The 21,589-nt window shown below is 44.4% G+C and overlaps 1 protein-coding gene across 2 annotated transcripts; it reads right to left on the bottom strand.

Annotated features, from left to right (window-relative positions):
* Window positions 1-2,685: 2,685 nt before the first annotated feature.
* pof1b (POF1B actin binding protein) lies at window positions 2,686-21,438 on the bottom strand. 2 transcript variants are annotated; one of them, XM_029518937.1, is made up of 13 exons: window positions 20,833-21,438; window positions 17,996-18,073; window positions 9,526-9,788; window positions 8,698-8,731; window positions 8,515-8,589; window positions 7,965-8,057; window positions 7,408-7,521; window positions 6,974-7,126; window positions 6,594-6,713; window positions 6,123-6,254; window positions 5,253-5,326; window positions 5,042-5,156; window positions 2,686-3,975 (listed from the first exon to the last, which is right to left on the bottom strand). In XM_029518937.1, the coding sequence occupies exons 1-13, from the start codon at window positions 21,187-21,189 to the stop codon at window positions 3,955-3,957; spliced, it is 1,629 nt and encodes a 542-aa protein (XP_029374797.1). In that variant the 5' UTR covers window positions 21,190-21,438; the 3' UTR covers window positions 2,686-3,954. The 2 variants fall into 2 exon arrangements, with proteins under 2 accessions (XP_029374797.1, XP_029374798.1); XM_029518938.1 differs by having other exon boundaries at window positions 2,686-3,929; window positions 20,833-21,436.
* Between the last annotated feature and the right edge of the window lie 151 nt (window positions 21,439-21,589).

Here is a 21,589-nt window from a genome sequence, read left to right on the forward strand (position 1 = left end):
ACAGTCTGCTGTGGGACAGTCTGTGTGAGGATAGTCTGCTGTGACAGGGACAGTCTGCTGTGGGACAGTCTGTGTGAGGACAGTCTGCTGTGAGGACAGTCTGCTGTGGGACAGTCCGCTGTGTGACAGTCTGTGTGAGGACGGTCTGCTGTGGGACAGTCTGCTGTGACAGGGACAGTCCGCTGTGGGACAGTCTGTGTGAGGACGGTCTGCTGTGGGACAGTCTGTGTGAGGACAGTCTGCTGTGACAGGGACAGTCTGCTGTGAGGACAGTCAGCTGTGAGGACAGTCAGCTGTGAGGACAGTCAGCTGTGGGACAGTCTGCTGTGAGGACAGTCAGCTGTGGGACAGTCAGCTGTGGGACAGTCTGCTGTGAGGACAATCTGTGTGAGGACAGTCTGCTGTGGGACTGTCTGTGTGAGGACAGTCTACTGTGAGGACAGGAGTGTGTGAGGACAGTCTGCTGTGGGACAGTCTGTGTGAGGACAGTCTGTGTGAGAACAGTCTGTTTGATGACAGTCTGCTGTGGGACAGTCTGCTGAGGACAGTCTGTGTGAGGACAGTCTGCTGAGGACAGTCTGTGTGATGACAGTCTGCTGTGGGACAGTCTGTGTGGGACAGTCTGTGTGGGGACAGTCTGTGTGGGACAGTCTGTGTGAGGACAGTCTGCTGTGGGACAGTCTGTTTGATGACAGTCTGCTGTTGGACAGTCTGTGTGAGGACAGTCTGCTGTGGGACAGTCTGTTTGATGACAGTCTGCTGTGGGACAGTCTGTGTGAGGACAGTCTGTGTGAGGACAGTCTGCTGTGGGACAGTCTGCTGTGAGGACAGTCTGCTGTGGGACAGTCTGTGTGATGACAGTCTGCTGTGAGGACAGTCTGTGTGAGGACGGTCTGTGTGAGGACAGTCTGCTGAGGACAGTCTGTGTGATGACAGTCTGCTGCGGGACAGTCTGCTGTGGGACAGTCTGTGTGAGGACAGTCTGTGTGAGGACAGTCTGCTGTGGGACAGTCTGTTTGATGACAGTCTGCTGTGGGACAGTCTGTGTGAGGACAGTCTGCTGTGGGACAGTCTGTTTGATGACAGTCTGCTGTGGGACGGTCTGTGTGAGGACAGTCTGTGTGAGGACAGTCTGCTGTGGGACAGTCTGTGTGAGGACGGTCTGTGTGGGACAGTCTGTGTGAGGACAGTCTGTGTGAGGACAGTCTGTGTGATGACAGTCTGCTGTGGGACAGTCTGTGTGGGACAGTCTGTGTGAGGACGGTCTGTGTGATGACAGTCTGCTGTGGGACAGTCTGTGTGAGGACGGTCTGTGTGGGACAGTCTGTGTGAGGACAGTCTGCTGTGGGACAGTCTGTGTGAGGACGGTCTGTGTGGGACAGTCTGTGTGAGGACAGTCTGCTGTGGGACAGTCTGCTGAGGACAGTCTGCTGTGGGACGGTCTGCGTGATGACAGTCTGCTGAGGACAGTCTGTGTGAGGACAGTCTGTGTGACTGTGTGCGTCTCTGTGAGGCCGTGTGAGTTCGGAGAACGGCAGCCAAGCCCTACAGAGCTGGGATGACCTCATTCTGTGTCTCTGCTCCATCAGCTCCCCTCGCTGACCCCGAGCTGAGAGCTGGCTCCCTCTGCTGGAGGGAAAAAGCAGTCAAAGCTGTGTGAGACGCAGATTAAATCCTGATTTCAGTTTGCGTTAAAAGTGTTCATATTGTTTGTTGTGTTGCTGTAAAAAGTGAGGTGAAAAAAAGCAACACAAGTCCACTTTGCAAAGAAACATCACCGATTTTAATCATGATCTACCACAGCTGAAACATTTCTCATTGAAAAGGACTGAGGCCGTGCAACCGGACGAGCAGCTGCACGTCCTCTTGGGCCGGAAAAGTTCATCTTTTCTTTTTTTTTTTTTTTAATTTGCGTTACAAAAATAAAAGTAGAGATATCTATCTTGCAGATTAGCTACAAGCAGTTAATTTTGTTCAGTGTACTTTTCATCGTTTACCCAGCCTGAAAGCAGAAGAAGGCCGAAGCTGTTGGAAAATGAGGGTTAGATATTATTCACAACCAAACGCTGCCATGCTGATGTGATTCACAACAATAAGGCACTTATAAGGAAGTTCCACAACAGTCAAAGTCATCTTTACAGGCTTCCTGCAGAAATGTGGCTCTGTGTCCTCCGGGCGGCTCAGACCAGAAACTTCAGGTTTGAATTTAAGTTGCATCTGAAATCTCATGCTGATTCCTTCTGCAGCGTACACACAGCGTTTAATGAAGCGATATGAGAAGGCTCCGAGGATGTGTGAGCTCGCAGAGAAGCTGACAGACGGATTGTTCCGCCGTTTCTCTAAATCCGTTAAATGTCCTGCACGTTCCCGACCCTGCAGCGTCTTTACGTCATTCACCAGGCGAGATTGGTTCAGGAGACAAACCATGAAACTGAACTGTAAACCCTCCGTCCTGCCCTGCAGTCAGTCTGCGAAGCTGCTGCCGACCCCCGACCCCTGACCCCCGACCCCCCGGTGGACACAGAGCCTGAACAAGGCAACCAGGAAAGCTCAGGAGGAGAGAGACTCACTATACACTTAAAATAATAATGTGCTTTAACATTTTACTTCCACCATCATTTAAAAAAAAAAAAAAAAATCAAACAAAAAAAAAAACATTAAACATGCTCCCCCCCTCCTCCCCCCTCCTCCCCCCTTCACCATCCATGGATGTGAGACATCACACACCCAAATCCCACCATCACATACAGATGCACAATATAACACAAAACAAGAGGACAGAAAATTACCCGATCAGAAATATTTTATTTCAAATGCTCCAAATGCAACACGGGCGGGCGGGCGGGAGTGGGGGGAGCCGCCCTGCAGTCACGCAGGCATCGACTGAGCATGCCCATCCCAACAATATCTTAAATATTTACATGCAGAGTTACTCATCCACTTCCTCTTCCTCCGGGCTAACATGGCCGTGGTGGCTGTCGTGGTCGTGATGGCGCCGGTCTGGGGTCAACGTGCATCACTGACAACTGATGGCGGCGTTTGGCTGCACGTTGAGTGGTGTCTTCCTTTTAGTGACAAAGATCTATTCCATTTCAAAGATTAGTTTCCACTGTGCACCTACAGCTCCGTATCTAACCTGCGGCAGAAAATCTGGGGTCCATTATTCTATTTTAGCTTTACAATGGTTGTAAAACATACAAACATCTGTCCAAAACTCGTTTTGGGGGGAAGACGACACACACGTGGAGCCAAACGCGGCCGAGTAGAGATGGGAACAATCATTCATCCAGTAATATGTCACAGTACAGTCTCTGTGATACTGACACATCTCTGCATCCTCACAATTTGCCGTTGTGCAGCATTTTAATCTTCAACGCACAACCGAGCTCAGTAGCGATCCAGATTTTTCAAAGGTCTCAGGTCGGGCCGATGTGCTGGACCACAGATGACTGTCTTGTTGTATATTACAGAATCACCTGCGTGGCAATTCCATCATTAACAATATATCATAATTCCCATCCCCACTGCAGGCAAGTTTGTCTTTTATCTTAAATTTGATTTAACTTCGATAACCTTTCACTTCTGAATACTGCAGAATAAAATTCATTTTAAAACACGTCAGCTGAGTTTCTGTTTGGTTGGGAAAAAAAAAAAATGTGATTAAAAATCTGTTCAAACGCCGCCCAGTTGTCATGACTGCATCATCAACACCTCCTTAATCTCCAAAACACAACAGGTCACCCCAAACAAGCCCAATTTGGTCAAGCCAAAGTGTCAATCAGTGAAGGGGGGGGTGGGGGCAGGGATTCAACCACCACCAGCCCTGATAGCCCTGAAGATGAGGGAGGGGATGGGGGAAGGACATGCAATGTGGAAAGGGGGAGGGGGGGGGGCAGCAAGGTCTGCGTCTTCGTGTCGTTCAATCATTCCTGTCGGAGAGAAGCAGTGTGTCTTTTAAGGGCTTGTAATGATTTCCTGTTTCAAAATAAACAAAACACAAGTTAAGTTGTGGTGTTTTTTGTTCACAGCAGTGAATATTGTGTTTATTAATTTTACTTGCTTTACTTACCTTGTTTGTTTGTTTTCTTTTTTTGTGTGAGTGTGTTTTTCTACTTCTGGCCGTCTCTTAATGTATGTTTGTATGTATGTTTACAGAAAATGAGGTTGACTTGGTTGCAATCTGCAAATTGATCACTAGATGTCACTAAATCCTTCAAACAAGGCAGCTCTATGGACTGACCACTGTGTGTGTGTGTGCACGTGCAGCCCGTTTGTGCGTTGTTTTCAGATGTTCTAAACGTTTTATCCGAGAATAACGATCACTTTAAAACAGCTTTAACATTTATGAATGAATATTTTGTGTGAGAAATAAAAACGTTTAAGATTTGAAAGCAACTTTGGACCATCAGTCAGAATGATCCGTCACTGACAGCTAAAGTATTTTCATAAAGTTTCATAATACAAACTCAAATCTGCTCTGTCATGTTGGATGACGCACAGTCGAGGAAAAGGGAATCTCCCTCTTCTTAAAGCGACTGAATTCATAAAGTAACTTCTGTATTTTTCTTCAGCTGATCTCCGATCTAAAATTAGGATTCACAAGAGATGGTTAATTTTACATACTGAACCTTCTCGTCTGAGAATCACATCTTCAAAGCAGCAACTGTGATGATGATGATGTCTCGATGGCACTAAAGCGTTTTTCCAACCAGTTGGACCAAAGTGAGGTTTTAAACGTCACAAAATGATGAGTCATGTTTGACTTCATGCAGAAAAGAGCTAAAACTGAAAATGTACTTTATGGAGAATATCTTGTTCTTTTGCTCGTAGTGTTTAAAAAATTCCCCTAACGCTGATCTCGTGAGACCCTTCAGTATTATTACATCTACGTCTGTGTCGAGAGCAGAATTCAGTTTGTGAACAAATCGGACGACTTAGCTGTGCGTCTGCGACAGTGTTAGAGAGGAAGGACCGACTCCGGACGACAGTTTACGTTTGTGTCACTTCCTGTCGAACTGACCTCCACCTCTGCTGTGTTTACCTGTTTGATCATCTCTCCGGTTTTCTCGATGATGATGGTCTTGGCCTCTTTGACGGGGGAGGTGGCCTGGTAGTCGTCGCTCAGCAGACCGAGGATGGGATATTGGTTCCTGTATCTACACAAACGCACAAAGACACACACACACACACACACGTTTCAGCTGGTGTTAGTGCAGAGTTTTATTGGTGAGGACTTCTCCGATGGGTTCTACCTCTTGGTGATGATGGTCTTGGTGACCTGGTTCTTGGAGCTGTCGTTCTTCTCCATCATCAGCCTCTTGATCTCCTGAAGGCCACAGCAGGTCAAAGGTCAGCAGAGTCAACATACACAGCGGGTTTGGAGATCATTTGTTGTGGGAACAGCTGGAACGCACTGATACAAAAATGTGTCTTCGTGTATTATTTCCTTTTGTCATCTCGTCGTAATCACGAGTTTGTGTTTCCTCTCAAATCTTTCAGCTCCTCCTCACCCATGTTTCTTTTTTTGAGCTTTCTCTGCCGCTGAAGGTGTTTTCTCCGATGATGGTGGCGACTGTAGTTTGACAAGCGCTTCGGCCATCAACACAAAAGGTTGTATAAGGTAAGCTATATTTAGGCCGTGGCTAACTAGTTAGCATGCTAACCTCAATAGAAAAACTGTTTGTTTCCATGTGTGGAGACAGACGATGGATGACACAAACAGCTGCTAATTTTAATGTTAGATCGGCTCAACAGCTTCCTTAAATGTAAATTAACTTCTGCCGAAACCTGTTCTTTGTTGTGTATGTGTGTTGTGTTGTTGTGTTGTGAGAGGTATGTGATGCCTGCACCCTGAGGTGACGAAAACATTCCTAAATCGAATTAACCGCAAGCCGCTTCAGTCAGAATGCAGTCGGACCTGAGAGGTGAAAAGTGATGAAGCCAAAAACAGAGATAGCAAATCGGCTCACACACCTGGATTTCAGTTTATGTGCGTTTGTAAGCGTAGCCATGTGCTCACACTCCGTCTCTGTGCATGACCGAACACGCACACGTGGCAGTGATACTACACTTATGGATTCAGCCTAAGTGTCGACTGTGTTGTGTTGTGTTGCGTTGCAGACCTCCTCCTGTCGGGTGATGGTGGTCTGCCGCTGCTCCAACGTGGCGAGCAGCTCCGAGATCTTCAGCTGGAGGCTCTTGTCCGAGGACGACTTGTCACTGCTCACCTCCGTCTGGATCCGTGTTATCTGGGTCTGGAGGCGGAGCAGAGACGGGTGGAGATCAGTTAACGTTCCGCCTCAGGAGCTGATCTCGTAGCGGTTTAGCTCTTATGACACGCTCTGCTGCCTAAATGAAGGATGGTTTCACCTCCACCCGGCTCTACGAAACAACTACATCCAGAACACAAAGCACAGCTGAGGTTTTCATGACTGTGCTTCGGCCCTCACGGGTTAAAATCTGATTTCATGTCTTTCATGTACCTTCATTTATGCGTTGCATGATTCACAGGAATGAAACTTTCACAACCACATTAGTTCTGGAGAACAGTTTGTGGGCGCGGCAACAATGTTGTGACTCAATTCGCTGCTCACCCTCAGTCTCTGGATCTCCAGGTCCTTCTCCTCTCTGAGGGTGCTGAGCTGGTCTTTGTACTGACGCGACAGCTCCTCCGTCTTGATCTGCAGGCTGGAGCTGCTGCTTTGGCCTGCGAGCTGAAGCCGAAGAGAAGACAGATAAATTACCACATAAATTCTTAGCTCCATTAATGTGGAAAATGCTCAGACTGTTGGATATTTTAATAAATCATAACCAGTGCCAGGCATTAAATCATTAAATAATCATCTAAGAACTTCAACCTGATGTCAACAGATTTACTCGATGTGGCTTGTAAAGTTAGATGTCACTGCAGTCAGTGATCAAAGAATCAGAACAGACTCCCGTAGCAGAGGAAGAGGCCTCCGGCGTTCTTTACCTTCTGTCGGAGCAGTTCGTTCTCCTTCTCCAGCGCCCTCATCCTTCCCTCCAGCTCTTTGACCTTGAAGTCATGGCCCGACTCGGTGTTTCGGCTGCTCCTCAGCTGGCTCTCCAGAGAGCGCTGGGCAGAGCTGGTTTCCTTCAGAGACATCTGGAGGGCAAACACACATCCAGACTCACAAAGCGGCATTCCAACACAAAAGAGCTGCGACAAAAAACTTCATTCTGTTGATGTTGTCTTCTTTTAAGTGTTTGATCCGAAATATTTATTACATTTTTAAATCCAACAAAATCTGATCGAGCTGTTAAATGTTTTTGTCTGATGCTGATTAGTAAGAAATGTATTTTCATTGTCTTCTAGTTTGTTGTTACAGACTCTCTTCCTGCTTCAGGTTGATATTCTTCCCAGATTTGGAGAAGGAGCCACTGTACCTGCAGCTGCCGGTTGTTTTCTCGGACGGCCTCCAGGAGAGAGTCGTACTGCCGAGCCTGGTCCTCTTTGAAGCTCAGGTCCCGCTCCAGAGTCTCCTTCTCGCTCTCCAGACGCTGCGACACCAGAGACGGAAACAGAGAATCGCTCAGATCTCCATGTTTATAAGTGAATCAGTTATCTGCTATTGATTTCCTCTATTACAGCGGGTACGTCGTGCATCTGGTTTTGCTCTGATCTTGTGAGGGTGACGTTTTTGTAGAATTGTGGAAAACATGAGATAAAAAACAACAGTAGCAATAAATTGTATTTGGCTCATTTAGTCAAGATGAGTCTGTCTGATTGGCTCAGAATATATAATAAACTGCTGTGGATCCATTTATGTGAGACATGAATATTTATATTTAATTTTTAACATATTGTATTTCTGTATTGAACTAAATGGAAACACTAATTACACTTTTCAGAGTTTTGCCTTTAATTTAGTTGTTTTGTTTCTTTTAAATGAACAAAGAGCCTCCACCGGAGTCACGGTTTGATAAAGTCAAGCTGATCTTACCCTCAGGTCCTCGGACATGTGCAGCAGCTCCTCCCTCAGGCTGTTGAAGGTGGCCAGCAGCATACGCATGCTCTTATCTGCAGTGAGACGAGTCTGACAAAAGGAGGAGGAGGACAGTAAACATGCCGTCTGCAGATAAAGAAGCTTGATTTAAAGAGATTAACACCTTATTTAGCATTTCTAAGAAATAAGTAAAAGTACAGAAAACACGGCCGACATTTCTGGGATCACGTGTGTTCATTGTCATGCTTTGTCATCAGTCATTCATTATTGTTAATAAAAGAGCTGAAGCTGTAATCGATAGTATAAATTTATAGATCTGTAATGATTTTGTGTTGACACACTTAAGACAAAGCTAAATGACGGATGAGAAAAAGGGAAATCATCTTGGTTCTGAGAGTGAAGGAGAAATAAAACATAAAACCTTTTTTTTTTTTTTTAAATGATTTGAACCAAACGGAGAGACAAAAGCTAAAAGTTTCAGTGTGAATGAGATTAAAAACAGTATGTTGTGTTAATGTTGTTAACATTGTGTTGACATGACACTCACCTGCAGCAGGTAACGGATCTGTTGTTTGGTCAGTTCATTTGTTCCTTTAGGAATCAAGGCCTCAACATCCTCCATCTGAAAACACACACACACACACACACACACGGTTATTTTCAGACTCTTGGTTTTGTTGTGTCATATCAGGATTTTGTATCAGACATGTGTGACGTGTTTGTTTGTCACCTTGCAGTCAACGCCGAGAGCCTGCTGCTGTTTCCTGTAACACACAGAGAGGAAAGACGCACAATGAGGATAAGAGGACAACAACATGACTGGACAAACCTGAGTGTGTGTGTGTGTTTGTGTTTCATTGTGAGTCAACAGGGTCTCAGCCCAGGTGGTGCGTGTCTGTGTTTTATGCATTTACCAAACAATCATTCACTCCGAGTTAGAATTTATTCACCAATTCATTTTTTTACCAATATTCTTTTTAAGTTTCCGTTCTTTTGTAGTTTTAGTGAACTCTTCTAAAGTTTTACTTAAACAACAAAAAGCAGCTGCGGATCGATACACTTACAGTGCTCCAGAAAATAATTACAACAGTAAGGAGGTGTCTGTGTGTGTGTGTTCATGTTGATGGTTCAGTTTTGTGTGTTAATAGTTTTGCTAAACGCTCGCTTTGATACGTGTGTGTGTGTAGATTTTAATCTGGTTCAGGACTGAACCTGCTGACTGCAGAGCGCTGCAGGAAACCAACCGAAATACGTCTCAGGCCTGTTTCAGCACGCCGCTCACGCTACTTACCAAATGCCTGTCTCCATGACGACATCTCCCAGCTGTTGTCGAGGAATACGTTTGACCTATTTATTTATTTTTTTTTTTTAAGTGTAACACGGCCAGACCGTTGATGAGATCATCATGAAAGTCTGTTATCCACGCCCTAAGAAATGCTGTGGCGCATCACGCCTGTGACGGGACGTCTAGGCCGCCCTTCAACATGTGCTCCAACCTCAAAGCCCCCAGCATCATGGATGACCCCCCGTCAATAAGAGCATAAGATCCACAACTCACTTTCCGCGGATCTTGGCCACGTTCTCGGAGATGAAGGACTGAATGTCGCAGTTCTTCCTGTAGACGTCGGCCAGCAGCTCGCCGAAGTAACGCGTGTCCATCTTGTTGAGCTGGGGCGCCTCCCTCAGCTCGGTCCTCACCTCCGTCCTGGAGATCTTCTGGACTACCGGTGGCGGTGGCATCTTCTGCTGTACGACGTTGATGATCTCTACCTCTTCCACCTCCACCGACTCCTCTTCCTCCTCTTCCGACTCCTCTTCCTCCTGAGAGGCAAAAGACAAACGCAGATTTTAATTTTGAGACTTTATCACGTTTCTGTGTAACTCGGTGACATCAGGTGGACGCTACGTCGGTCTTGGCAGCCCCTGCTGCTCCTCCGCTTCTCTGCCAAATCTCTCTCATGAAGCTAAATCATCTTGGCTTTGGACCTGGCATGTGACCTCCTGGACTCACAAAGGCAGCCGCCTGCTACAGACGTTTTTGTTTTTGCTCCCTCTATTTCAGGGAAGTAAGTTATATTAATAATAAATATGTGTGATGCAAGTGAATGTCTGTTCTTTCTGGATCTGTCAAACTCCGGGGGGATTCCCTAAGAACTGCGAAGGCCTCTGCTGGAACTAAAGCGAACCAAACGTAACCTCCACCTGCACTCCCGATCTCCACCCACATGTGAGACAAGCCAAACACACCCATCGCCTCCTCTTATCTACATGTAGCAACAGAAAGGCGACGTTGCCGAGCCTGTTATGTAACTCCGCGCTGAGCGGAGACAGACGGCCAGCCGACTGTGACACTGTTCACAGAGTTTGTTTTGTCTTCTCAGGATCTCTGAGGAAAAGCCCTCAGAAAGCACTTGAACAAAAAGAAAAACCAGACGACGACCTCCACTCGGGTCTGCAGAGTCAGTTCAGGGAACTCTGGAGTCCTGAGTGAGATTAAATCTCATGAAGAGTCAGGAATTTTTTAATGCGAGAGACAAACGGGTCGACGAGCCTGTTTGTGGGCTGATTTAAGGGTGCAGCTGTTTGGGTTGCAGGGGTGTAACCCTACCTGTCCTCCTGTCATTATGTCTCCTCTGTTTCCATCAGCATGATATCTTACTAATTGGTGGCCCTGAGTCGAGGATTGAAGGTATTAACGTGTCTGGCATGTGAAATCAGTCCTGGCAGGTCCATTTTTTTTCCCAGCATTAAAAACTAGAGCCTTTCTGTCCCAGCATGCACCTGTGGCACCTTCGTGTTAATGCGCCGCTGTGAATAGGAGTGTGACACGCCAACAATGAACTCCAGACTACGAACACTCAGGAGCTATTTTAAGCTGTCCTGCTGCTACATAGCTAAGGTTAGCATTAACCAAATTACAGGTGAGAGCTTCTTGTTCAGGTCAGATCGGACGCTGCAGGTATCGGAAAAACAGACTGTGCTGTGGTTTCACTTGGTTTCGCTCACAGCAGAGGAACATTTTATCTGAAGTCACATCGTCTCAAATTTCCCGAACTGGCAATCAGACCAGATTCCACAGAAGCAACAATCTCCCACCTGGACATGTTTACTCTGCAGTGTCACTGAAGCCTGGAGGCGTTTCAGCATCATGTTCAGTTCCTGCTGACTCTGACGCCGTATTCAGCGGTCAGTTTATATTCGTTCATTTCTGCCAAACGTAGTCTGATTACAGCCTCTCAAATGGTTTACCGTGTTTCATATCAGAGGACAGAGAACATCTTTGTTGTCAGAGGATGTTGTGTTTCAAGCTCTGGGTAATTTTTTTTTTTTTTTTTTTTTTTTAGATCAAACGATTTATTAGGAAAACGTGAATCATTTGGTGTAACTCTACGCTGCAGTCGAGCTGGATAGAGAACTGAAGTCTCTAATGGCATTGTGCAGATCGAAACACTGGGCCTTTGTGCTTCCTGTAGCCCCAGTGCTCGTGAAGGAATGGCTGATGGAAACGAGACTAAACAATGATGTCATTACTACCAGGAAACTCCAGCACAAGAGTTAATGTCTTCTTTAAAAAAAAAAAAAAAAAAAAGAAATAAGGAAACGCCACAGGAGGGAGAAAGAAAACAGGCAGGTTTGACTCCAACACTGAGCCCAGTATTATGGACAAAAGTGGGCATGACTCACTGAACACAAACCGACACCAGAGGAGGCTTTGAGGAATTTTATTCCTGCTGGGAGCCTGTGAAGTTATTCAGGACGTGAACAGGAAAATACGGTAAAAAAAAAAACCCTTCTGTGTCAAACCTGACTAAACAGAGTCAGTACTGAAGTGGTTTCTATCAAAACATTTCCACATTAAAAGGCCATATCTGACAGATTCTGCTGAGAAACCAAGAGGTCAGAGGTCACCTGAGCAGCAGGACGGGGCACTTTAAGGAGCTTTTATTTTTGTTCCCAAGCATTAGAGAGATAAGGAGTGTACACATGTAGTGGGTGTGTCGCAGCGCTGCAGGGCTGCCACGGCTACATGCCTCTCATTCCTGAACAGAAAGGGAGAGCAGAGCACAGCGAGTCCTGAGCCGGCGTTCAAACTTGCTGGACCTTGGACAACCGCCTTCCTGGCAATTAAGCAATATAACGTGAAGTTTGACCTAAATTTGAACAGGCTGTGCCACAATCAAAAAAAGATGGAGGAATAGTGTGATAAGAAAGGCTCAGTGATCAGCATCCAGCTTCGTGTTTCAGCATTAAGTATAAAGTGGAAACTTTTGGCCTGACGTTGTTGCTGGATGGAAGGTCAGAGGATTGACACTCTGAGGCCGGAGAGCACCGACATAAATTTAAAGATATGTTGGACTGCAGACACAGAAATACTGAGCTAGAATAATTAATACTGTTTGACATTTCCCACCATTTGTGGTATCCACTGTTATCAACGTTGAGACATTCAGGATTTAAGTATATTTGAGCAACAAAAATTTCCTCTGGGATCTACTCCTGGAGGAAATTCAATAAAATGTCATTTCTGGTCTCCTTCCCCCGGAAGCTAATTAATTGTATTTTAAATTCCAACATTTGCTGCCTTTTTTTTTTTAAATCCACTCTCAGAATAATCTGACACAAAATGTATGACATCACCACTAAACTCCATCGTGAGAAAAATGCCCCGGATCGACTCCAAAATGCCGTTCACCTGCAGATGCTAAATTCCAGACACCTGCTGCAGAGCTGAGCTCATACTGCTGTGCAGAAAACAACAAGCTCATGATGAGAGGTTAGTGGGTTATCGCTGCAGCTGTGTGTGTTTGTGTAGGGTTGGCTGGCGTAGAAAAAAATAAAACACAGCCTTTATCTTATCCAGTCCAAAAACATAAACTCTACACCAAGAACCAGAAAAATGTTGATCTGATCTTCCTGTGAGAGTTTCATGTTTCATCTCCACCTGCAGTCAAAAACACAGAATCTGAACTCAGTACGTCAACACATCGTGGTGATGTAGGTCACCGAACGAGGCTCTCGGGCCTCTGTGCGACCGAGTAACAAGATACTGTCACCTTATCGCACAGGCTCTTTGTGGGTCTGTTTGTGTTTGTGCCAAAACGTCTCCTCGTCACAAATGTTCCAAAATGAAGTATAATTTTGCTTCCCAAACATAAAAGACAGAGTGATTAAAAAAAAAAAAAGCCTGAGAGAATAAAATTGAAGTTCTCTTCCTTCACAAGCAGGTTTCTTTCACTTTTTGAAAGGAGGAAGACAAAAATCAGCGTTCCCAGAACACAGGATGTGTATAATGCTCTTAGTGTGTTCCGGGTCTGGTCCAGGATCTGTCATTAGGCAGACCCACAGATGTCCGAGGTCTGGACTCTGTCTGTGACACCGAGACCAGAGTGCTCTTCCCGTGTTCACATCTGATTAGATATATACGACACATCAGCCATCAGTCCTTTCTCCTTAATGGAGTTTTCCAAAGTTTCAAAGCGTTTGACAACATTTCATACTGTGAAAGCATCAACGGCCTCAGTCCTCTAAGAAACGCTTCAGGACTTTTGTGACTTTGTGATGTCACAACAAAAAAGCCCCCATCCTCAGCGATCACTCAGAAAACACACAAAGCTGAAACTCCATTTGTTTTGATGTCGAAACGTCAGACAGGAGAGGGGTAAAATACGGCAGCTTTCATGAAGAGTTTTGTGGGGACTGATTTACGATGGGAACGCCTGGTTAACTTTCCCCTGCCATCATTCATTTGTTTTCAGCGGTTCAACCAGTTTTTGTGTTTCAAAAACAATCGAGCCGCTCAGAGCTTTGTCAGAGAGATTAAGGCGGATTGGTCCTTTCAAAAAAAAAAAAAAAAAACAACCTGAACGCTGAGTCGAGCAACCAGAAAGATAAATAGTGACAGTCACCCCTGATTGATAGACAAATGTTCAGTCTATTTAACAACCTGAAGGCCATATCTGAGAGACATCACCAGTGTGACTGCTTTAGAAACACGACGCAGAGTGAGCAGATACGATAAGACAAAAAATCCATTCTATAGATCAACGAGGTGAGAAACTCCGGAGCTTCTTTGACCTGCGCTGCAGCGATAGAAGTGAATTCTTCAGGCTGCAAATCAACTCATGACAGACACAGAGTGACTGTACTCAGCAGCAGGTCAGAGGTTATTGCTTTTGGCTCAGAAACGGCTGCAGTATCTGCGTGAAAACACGCCGTCCCATCTGGTCTTCTTCTGTTCGGTCTTATAATTATGGGTGAATACTTCACATACCCAGCAGTGGCGAGGAAAGCCTCTGAACAACAGCAGATCAGAGACGAAGCCGTCGGTGTAAACGCTTCTCTCCGGAGCAAACCTCATAAACATCAGAAAGACAACAACGTTCGGCGCTTCTTCTTTGACCTCCTCTAACCTGAACGTTGACACAACATCAAAGAGCCAGCTGAAGAACAGAATCTAAAATATGAAATCTATTCAGACAAACGCTGCCTTCAGCCCAACCAACGACTGAACACAGTCATGTCCTCAAATAGATTCAAATGAAGTCCTGACTGTGGATGTTGAGCTGAAAACATTAGATTCATTAGCTTCGCAGAAAAATTTGAATTAATATTACCTCACTGTTCACTTTCTATTGACTGCTGTACATTTTCACTGATGATGCCTTAAAAATCTAAAGGTGGACTTCGTTTGAAATCCCTTCACGAATGCTGATGCTAAAATTATACTTATTCATTCATTCTTTCATCTCAAAACAACTAAAAGTTTTTTCCATTTCACAGAAGAATTGTCTAAATGTAGATTTGGATCTGATCAAGAATACTTTGGATGACTGCCATCCATCCACGAGCTGCACCGCTCATCCAGGAAAATAACTGCTGATTTGAATAATCTTCAGGTCGGCGTTCTCATCAGTACAGATGTTGATCTGACTTCCTGCACGTTGAAAACAAACTGTTGTCTAAAACGTCTTTAAGTGCAGGAGCATTAAGAGCTTACTTTGTGGAAAGCTCACACGTGTCCACATTGTGAACTGAGAGAGAAGCTGCTTGACTATTCACCTGTTTTGCATGATGTGAAATCTGCGAAGGGCACCGACGTGTCCAGGCCGCTGCAGACGTGGCTACAGGCTGATCTGCGTGGAAGACGTCGTCCAATCACAGGCCAGGACGTGCGTGCTATTTACGTTCTGCTGCGCTCGTCAGGCCTCAGATTGGTTTTCCTCTGCGTTAAAAACTGGCTCTGACTGGCTCAGGACTTGACATGGGACCTGACTTCTGTGACTTTTGACACGACATGAAACTTCCTGAACTTGAGACTTGTCCTGGAGGATTTCAGACGTGTTTTGAACTTGAAACTCGTCTTTCTTAACTTCAGGCTTGACTTGGACTTATTTTGTGGTAAAGTGAGAATTGACTTAAATGACTCGATAACTGACCTGGATTTGTTTATTATCTATGTTTCAGTTTGATGCCGTGCTTGTCAGGCCTCAGATTTATATTTTCTTGGTGTTGTAAACTCGCAGCAACCTCCAACTTCGACAACATCACTGATCTTATTGTCAGCAAATGATGCAGTGTTGATTTTGGCGACATTCTTCTGTCACAGTCGTCCAAACACAATGAAAAAAAAAAACTCCTGACTGACAGTGGTGTCATCGCTGAATGCAAAAGCAAAGCTCACACGTGTTTGTTTAATTTTTTGGACCAATAAAATTCCTGTGATGCAACATTGCAGGTGTTTGTTTTCAAAAGCAGAAACAACACACAGTTTGTGGCGCAGTAACACACATTACTTTCCCATCCTGATTGTGTATTACATAACGTCCCTCTTTTTGTATTCTAATTTTTTAAATAAAATGTGACTTTTTGCGGTTTTGCGTCATGTTGTGGTGCCTTTTATTTGACACACAGATGATCCTTTCACTGAAGCCCCAGCTGTGTTTTTCCACACAGTTACAGCTCGTGGCTTCACTCGTGAGTCTGTTTTCATTGTAAACACGTGTGATAACATGAGAAACTCAGCAAATACACTCTACCGTGCAGCCACTCCTTCAGAGGCTTTGAAGAAAATAGAACAAATAGATAAATAAATGAGCATTTAAGATCTAAAAAATAATTTATATAATACATGAGATCAGGCTGAGAGACGAGAGTCCTCCCGTCTCCTTTACGAGCAGGTTGGCTTCATTTTGTCCTCATCAAACTACGATATCATCAGGTTCCATTTTATTTTTTAGAAAACAACTCTTCTCTTCTCTCTTCAAAAGATGAACACAAAGATGGAAAAGCAGAAGAAAACAACAACAAATGTGATCGATGTGCAACAAAAGCAGCACAACTACATCAGCCATTTACAACCTCTTATCTCGTCTTACTATTTTATTGTGATTGTTTTTAGATACTAAAAATATAAACTGAGTGGAAAAGCCAACAGAAAAAATTTTAATCATTAATAAAAAACAAAATCAGAACAACAGGAGCAGAAACGTTCCCGGTAATGTTCATCAGGCAGTAAAACTGATTTCAGGCTGTCAGTTTTGGCTTTAGGAGATTTTAATTTGTCACATTTTGTGGGCTAAATACATTTTACGTGACTTTTCAGGCTTTTCATACCTTTATAAAGAGTTTCTGGGTTTAGGAAGAGACCCAAGCGTGAGCCACGAGGTCCCCTTCAACTAAATACTGCAACTACAAGACAAGTTGACAGTGTAATCTAAGTTAAAGCCTTTAAGTGCCAAGAATGCTTCAGTGACAAACCATCAGCAAACAGAAGTGTTTCATCGGGGAAAATATTCATTTCATGCCCCGAGTGGACGACTCTCCACGCAGAAATGGCCTAAAAGTACCATCAGAGCTGCCGTAAATTGAAGAACCTCCCTGTTTTGACAACAGCCACATACGTGACGCTGCAGGTTCAAATCAAAAGGAATGCACACATCACGCCCACAGCAGAGGCTTGTGGGAAGTGGCCCGACACACCCAGGGGTTCACACCCACCCTGAATTTGTCAGCGTTGCAACAGCAGTGATTATGAACAACGTGATGCTGTAACAGTGTAAAGTGACGCTGGGCGCAGCTCCACGTGAAGACAATGTGTCAGCAGGGAATCACCTGCGGCTGAACTGCAGAGGTTCAACCAGAAGAAGAAGAAGACGGGAAAAAAAAAAAAAAAACAAACTCATCACACTTCTGTTCCCATGTCAAGGTTTCATTCTGATGGGTGTGTCTGCACACAACCAGCAGATTTCCTCCATTCATTCACCATCTTCTACAACAAGAGCGTACAGGAATCACAGTGAGAGTCAGATTCTGGGAGTGAAAAAGCTGCTTCAGTTAATTTTTTTCTGCCCAACAAGCAGTCAAAATCTGTCTGTCAACATCTAGCTTGTCTGAGCCTTTGAAATCATCCGTAACATACAATTAGTTCGAACATTACGAACTAAGTATATTACTAATCGGTCAGACCTTAATCTAAATTTAGTCAATTAATGTTTCTTCAGTCAACCTACAATGCTTATAGTTTAGAAATGTTAGAAATAAAAAAATTTATTTTTCTCCCACAATGATTTGAAATACTCCCACCTTTGCATCTTTTTAACAACGGATCAATAAAACGCTGTTCATTTGGGCAGTTATAAGCAGAATAAACATCTAAACGCTGAACCGGACTGCAGAGCTTCTTTCCTCTCAGTTTATGAAACAAGTTATTTTTGACTTGCTGAAACAAGTTAGAGGCTCACTGGTCTGAAACTGGATGGCATGTTCACAAAAGCCTCTGTCTTCTGTATCCGTCAGCAGAGCTTCCACTGAGGAGTTTTGATCTTGTTGACATTAGACGTTCGCTTTCTTGTCTTATCCTCAACTTAATTTGGGCGTCTTTATGTTTACACACAAAGTAACAAATAAGAAGCTTTAATTTGGTACTTTGTGTGGCTTTAGCACCAGGGACCACATATTTGCGTAGTTGCCAGACATCTGGTTTGTGGAGAAATGAACTTGCAGTTTTGTGTGAGTGTGTGAGTCCTTGCCTCCTCATCAGCAGTTGGCTCGGGGCTCTTGGTCGGACTGGACAACTGGCTGAACACTGAAGATTTCCCGCTGATGCTCTGAAACAACAAAGAAAAGACTTGTGCATTAAATATATGAAATTCGTCTTATTGAAAAGAAAGGCAGTGCATTTTAATAGTGAGGTTTTGTTTCTTATTAAAATCATTGTGTTGGGGTCGAGACCCGACCTGGGACTTCTCCATGACTTCTGATGGAACTTGACCTGGATGATTTGAGACGTGTTTGAACTTGAAACTTGACCCCAGACCTCCCTGATTTGTACTTTTCCTAAATGAGCTTTAATGACTCCATAATGATCTGAGACTTGAGCTCGTTTTGGACTGACCCTTTAAAAACAGACCATGTGGACCTTTAACTTTGTATTTTCTATCATTTGGAGCGGAGCTGCGTCCTGACGCAGTGACGAGGATGTCGGTTCTCGGCTCCTGATGTCGATCTGCAGGTACTGACAGAATCGAAACTTGAATCCAAGCCAGTGACATCAGAATAACTTCAGACCAGTTAAGACTATGTGTTTATTAGCCAAATAAAGAGCATTGCAGCAAATTTATCTCTAAAACCAACATAGTGTTTCATAATGTTAAATTCCAGAGCAAAATCAAATTGATTTATTTCCACTTTCCCTTTTTTTTTTTTTTTTTTACTTTTCTCTCAATATTTCAAGTATATTAGTATCAGATTACACTCCTTTAATCCTCTAACCAACAAGTTCTAAACAAAAAAAGTGATTAAACCACAAATCTCAATTTAGGTCAAATAAATAATTAACATCCTACTTTTCTGTCAACTAATTGATTATTTTAGTTTCATCTCATTTCAGAACTCTGAATAAAATATGAATTTCAGTAACTCGGATTGCTCTTAAACCTCAGACGCAGATTTCAGATTTTGCTGGTAGATGGCTCATAAACTGTACAACATTAATGATGACTCCTCTCTCTCTCTCTCTCCCAAAAAAAAAAAGCCCAGGATTCGTTTCAGTGCCATCCAACAAAGAAGCTCGATTCAGGTTGAAGAATGTGCTTGTCTTTAAAAAGTGTGGGTGTGCCGCCTCAGCAGAGTCAGGACGGGTGTGGCATGGCCTCCCTATCAAACACTTCATGAGCATTTATCTCCGACTGCAGTGACTCAAACTGCAGAATTAACCTAAATTGGTAAATCATCAGCTCAACAGGCAACGCTGCTGCACTCAATGAAGAGTGGAGCCGAGGAAACAAACACTAGCCCTATTTTTTTTTATATCTGAACCAAAAAACAGGAAACAACTGAGGAAAATGTGTAAACGATGATATTATTGAAATATTTGCAGCCTTATGGAGATCATCCCAGGCCCAAAAGCCAAGGTGTTCAGGAAGTAGCAGGCGTTCAGGAAAGAGTTAAGAGTTTGGTGGCATAAGCAGGTGCAAGATCAAACTGGTCAACAAGAGCTGTGTCGGTCTACATCAACTGTAAAAAAATAATAATATGTTAGGTGGCAAAGTGCAGAAGTTATTCATCCTTCAGCGAGGAGTTCAGTTCACGTCAGGAAAATGGAAAACACTTCAGCACCCAGAGAGTTAATAACCAGGAGCACTCGTACTAACAAGAAAGACTTCATACTCTTTCATTTGAGTTTATTTAACTTTTATACCCTTCGGCTTTAGTTCAGGACAACAGTGAGATCAGTTAGGTTAGTTTCAGCTGCATCTGTGTTTGACTGTGTGTTTAAACAAAAGAGCTTGACCTGAATATAAAATATTCCCAATATGTTGACCTCAGACTGTGATTAGCGAGGAGTTTTACATTCAATATTTTTTTGTCCTTTGCTCAGAGCAGATGCCATTGAAAGGAAGGTCAGGACAATCGAGGTATAATTCAGAAAAAGCTCTCATTATCGATCAAACTTCCTTCAATGTTCTTTATTAAATCTGTCTGTTACTGTCAGAGAACAGTTAAATATAAGATCATTCATTCCTGCCAGGTTTAATATCCTTTAATTAGTATTAATTGGTTAATTAGCAGATCTCTGCATCTACTGATGTGACAAAAAGTCTCTGGCCAACATTATGATTTCATTGACACATTCCTGGATGTGTGATCTAAACGTAAGGTGTGGACTTCTGCAAACACTAGAGTGAACACAATGCTACGCGCTTCATAAAAATGAAGAGGAGGTTCATTTTGCACTTTTGCAGCTCAGCTGAGCTTCGTGTCCATCATAATCACGATGTTTATCTGTGATTGTAGGCTGAGAAAACTCAAAGCATGCCGTCAGAAATAACAAGTCACTGCTGCATGGACGACTCATTCGGCGCTCATGTTCCTGTGAAGGCTGTGAAGTGATTCCACCGTCCTCGCCCTGTGGCCGACCCCACGCTGCTGCTCTGACAGCTCAAAACTGACAAACTAATGAATTATCTGGCGGGTGTGATGATTAACTGACCGACCAAACAAAAGCTACAGAGATGGATGGAGACATTAGGTGAAATTAATAATCCTAGGAAAGGAGACGAGAGCTGGAGGGAAACTGAGAGGCATCAATAATTCTAAACCTAAATTATAAGTGCTGCTTTCATACATTAAAACAATCAGAATTAACTACTACAGTAAAAAACTGAGGATTTATAGTAAAAGAACTATTTATACCTGCAAAGCAGTGTTTATTTTGCTTCATCTCAATGTTCAATACAAGATGTCATTTTCCACAACCAGGAAATGTGTGTTTACTCCATGTTTGGATATTTATGGTGGTTTACAGGTGAATTATTGGTGATATAAAAAGGAAAGCAGTTGTCCTGTGCACTGTGGCAGGACTCACCCCCGCGGTGCTCTGCTGCCGGTACACCATGTCTGATTCCTGGCTGCTGACGCTCAGGTGAGGCATGCTCTGCAGGTAAACCGGGGACACGCACTGGACCACCGGCTGCTGCATCAGGAAGTAGGACTGCTGCTGCACGGGCTGCTGCACCGGCATCAGGTACTGCACCGACTCAAAGGAGCCGTTCTGCACGTACGGCAGCGTGGACACCGAGCCGGCGGACATCACCGAGCCGGCGGGCATCACCGAGCCGGCGGGCATCACCACGCCGGTGCGCACAGCCTCCGGAGCGGCCACGTTCACGGTCCGGAAGCCCCGCGTCATCGTCGTCGTCTTCTGGCTCGATTGGACGGACATTGTCAGACAGCCCCTCCTCCTCCCCCCCTCCACAAATAATAATAATAAATAAATGAAACTAACTAACTACAAAAAAGACAGCTGCTATAGAAGAAGAGAGTTGGAGATGGCTCCACCGGGTTTTTCTGACAGAGCTGATCCGCCCCGGTGCCACTTCCTCCTCTGCTGGGTGAAATGGAAAAGAAAGTCCGGTTGGAGGAGTCCTGCCGTCCGACTCGGGGGCGGTGCTCAGCTCGGCCCCCCCCCCCTCCGTCCACAGGAGGTGGGAGGGCCCGCAGACAAAGAGGCTCAGCCCGCACAAAGTTCAACCTGACACCGCCGTGAAAATGAGCTCACACATCCAGCAGAGTGGTTGGCTTCATGATCCTGACCCCCCCAGAAAACACACACCCTAACCTCC

This window comes from Echeneis naucrates, chromosome 14, assembly GCF_900963305.1.
Source record: "Echeneis naucrates chromosome 14, fEcheNa1.1, whole genome shotgun sequence".
NCBI lineage: Eukaryota > Metazoa > Chordata > Actinopteri > Carangiformes > Echeneidae > Echeneis > Echeneis naucrates.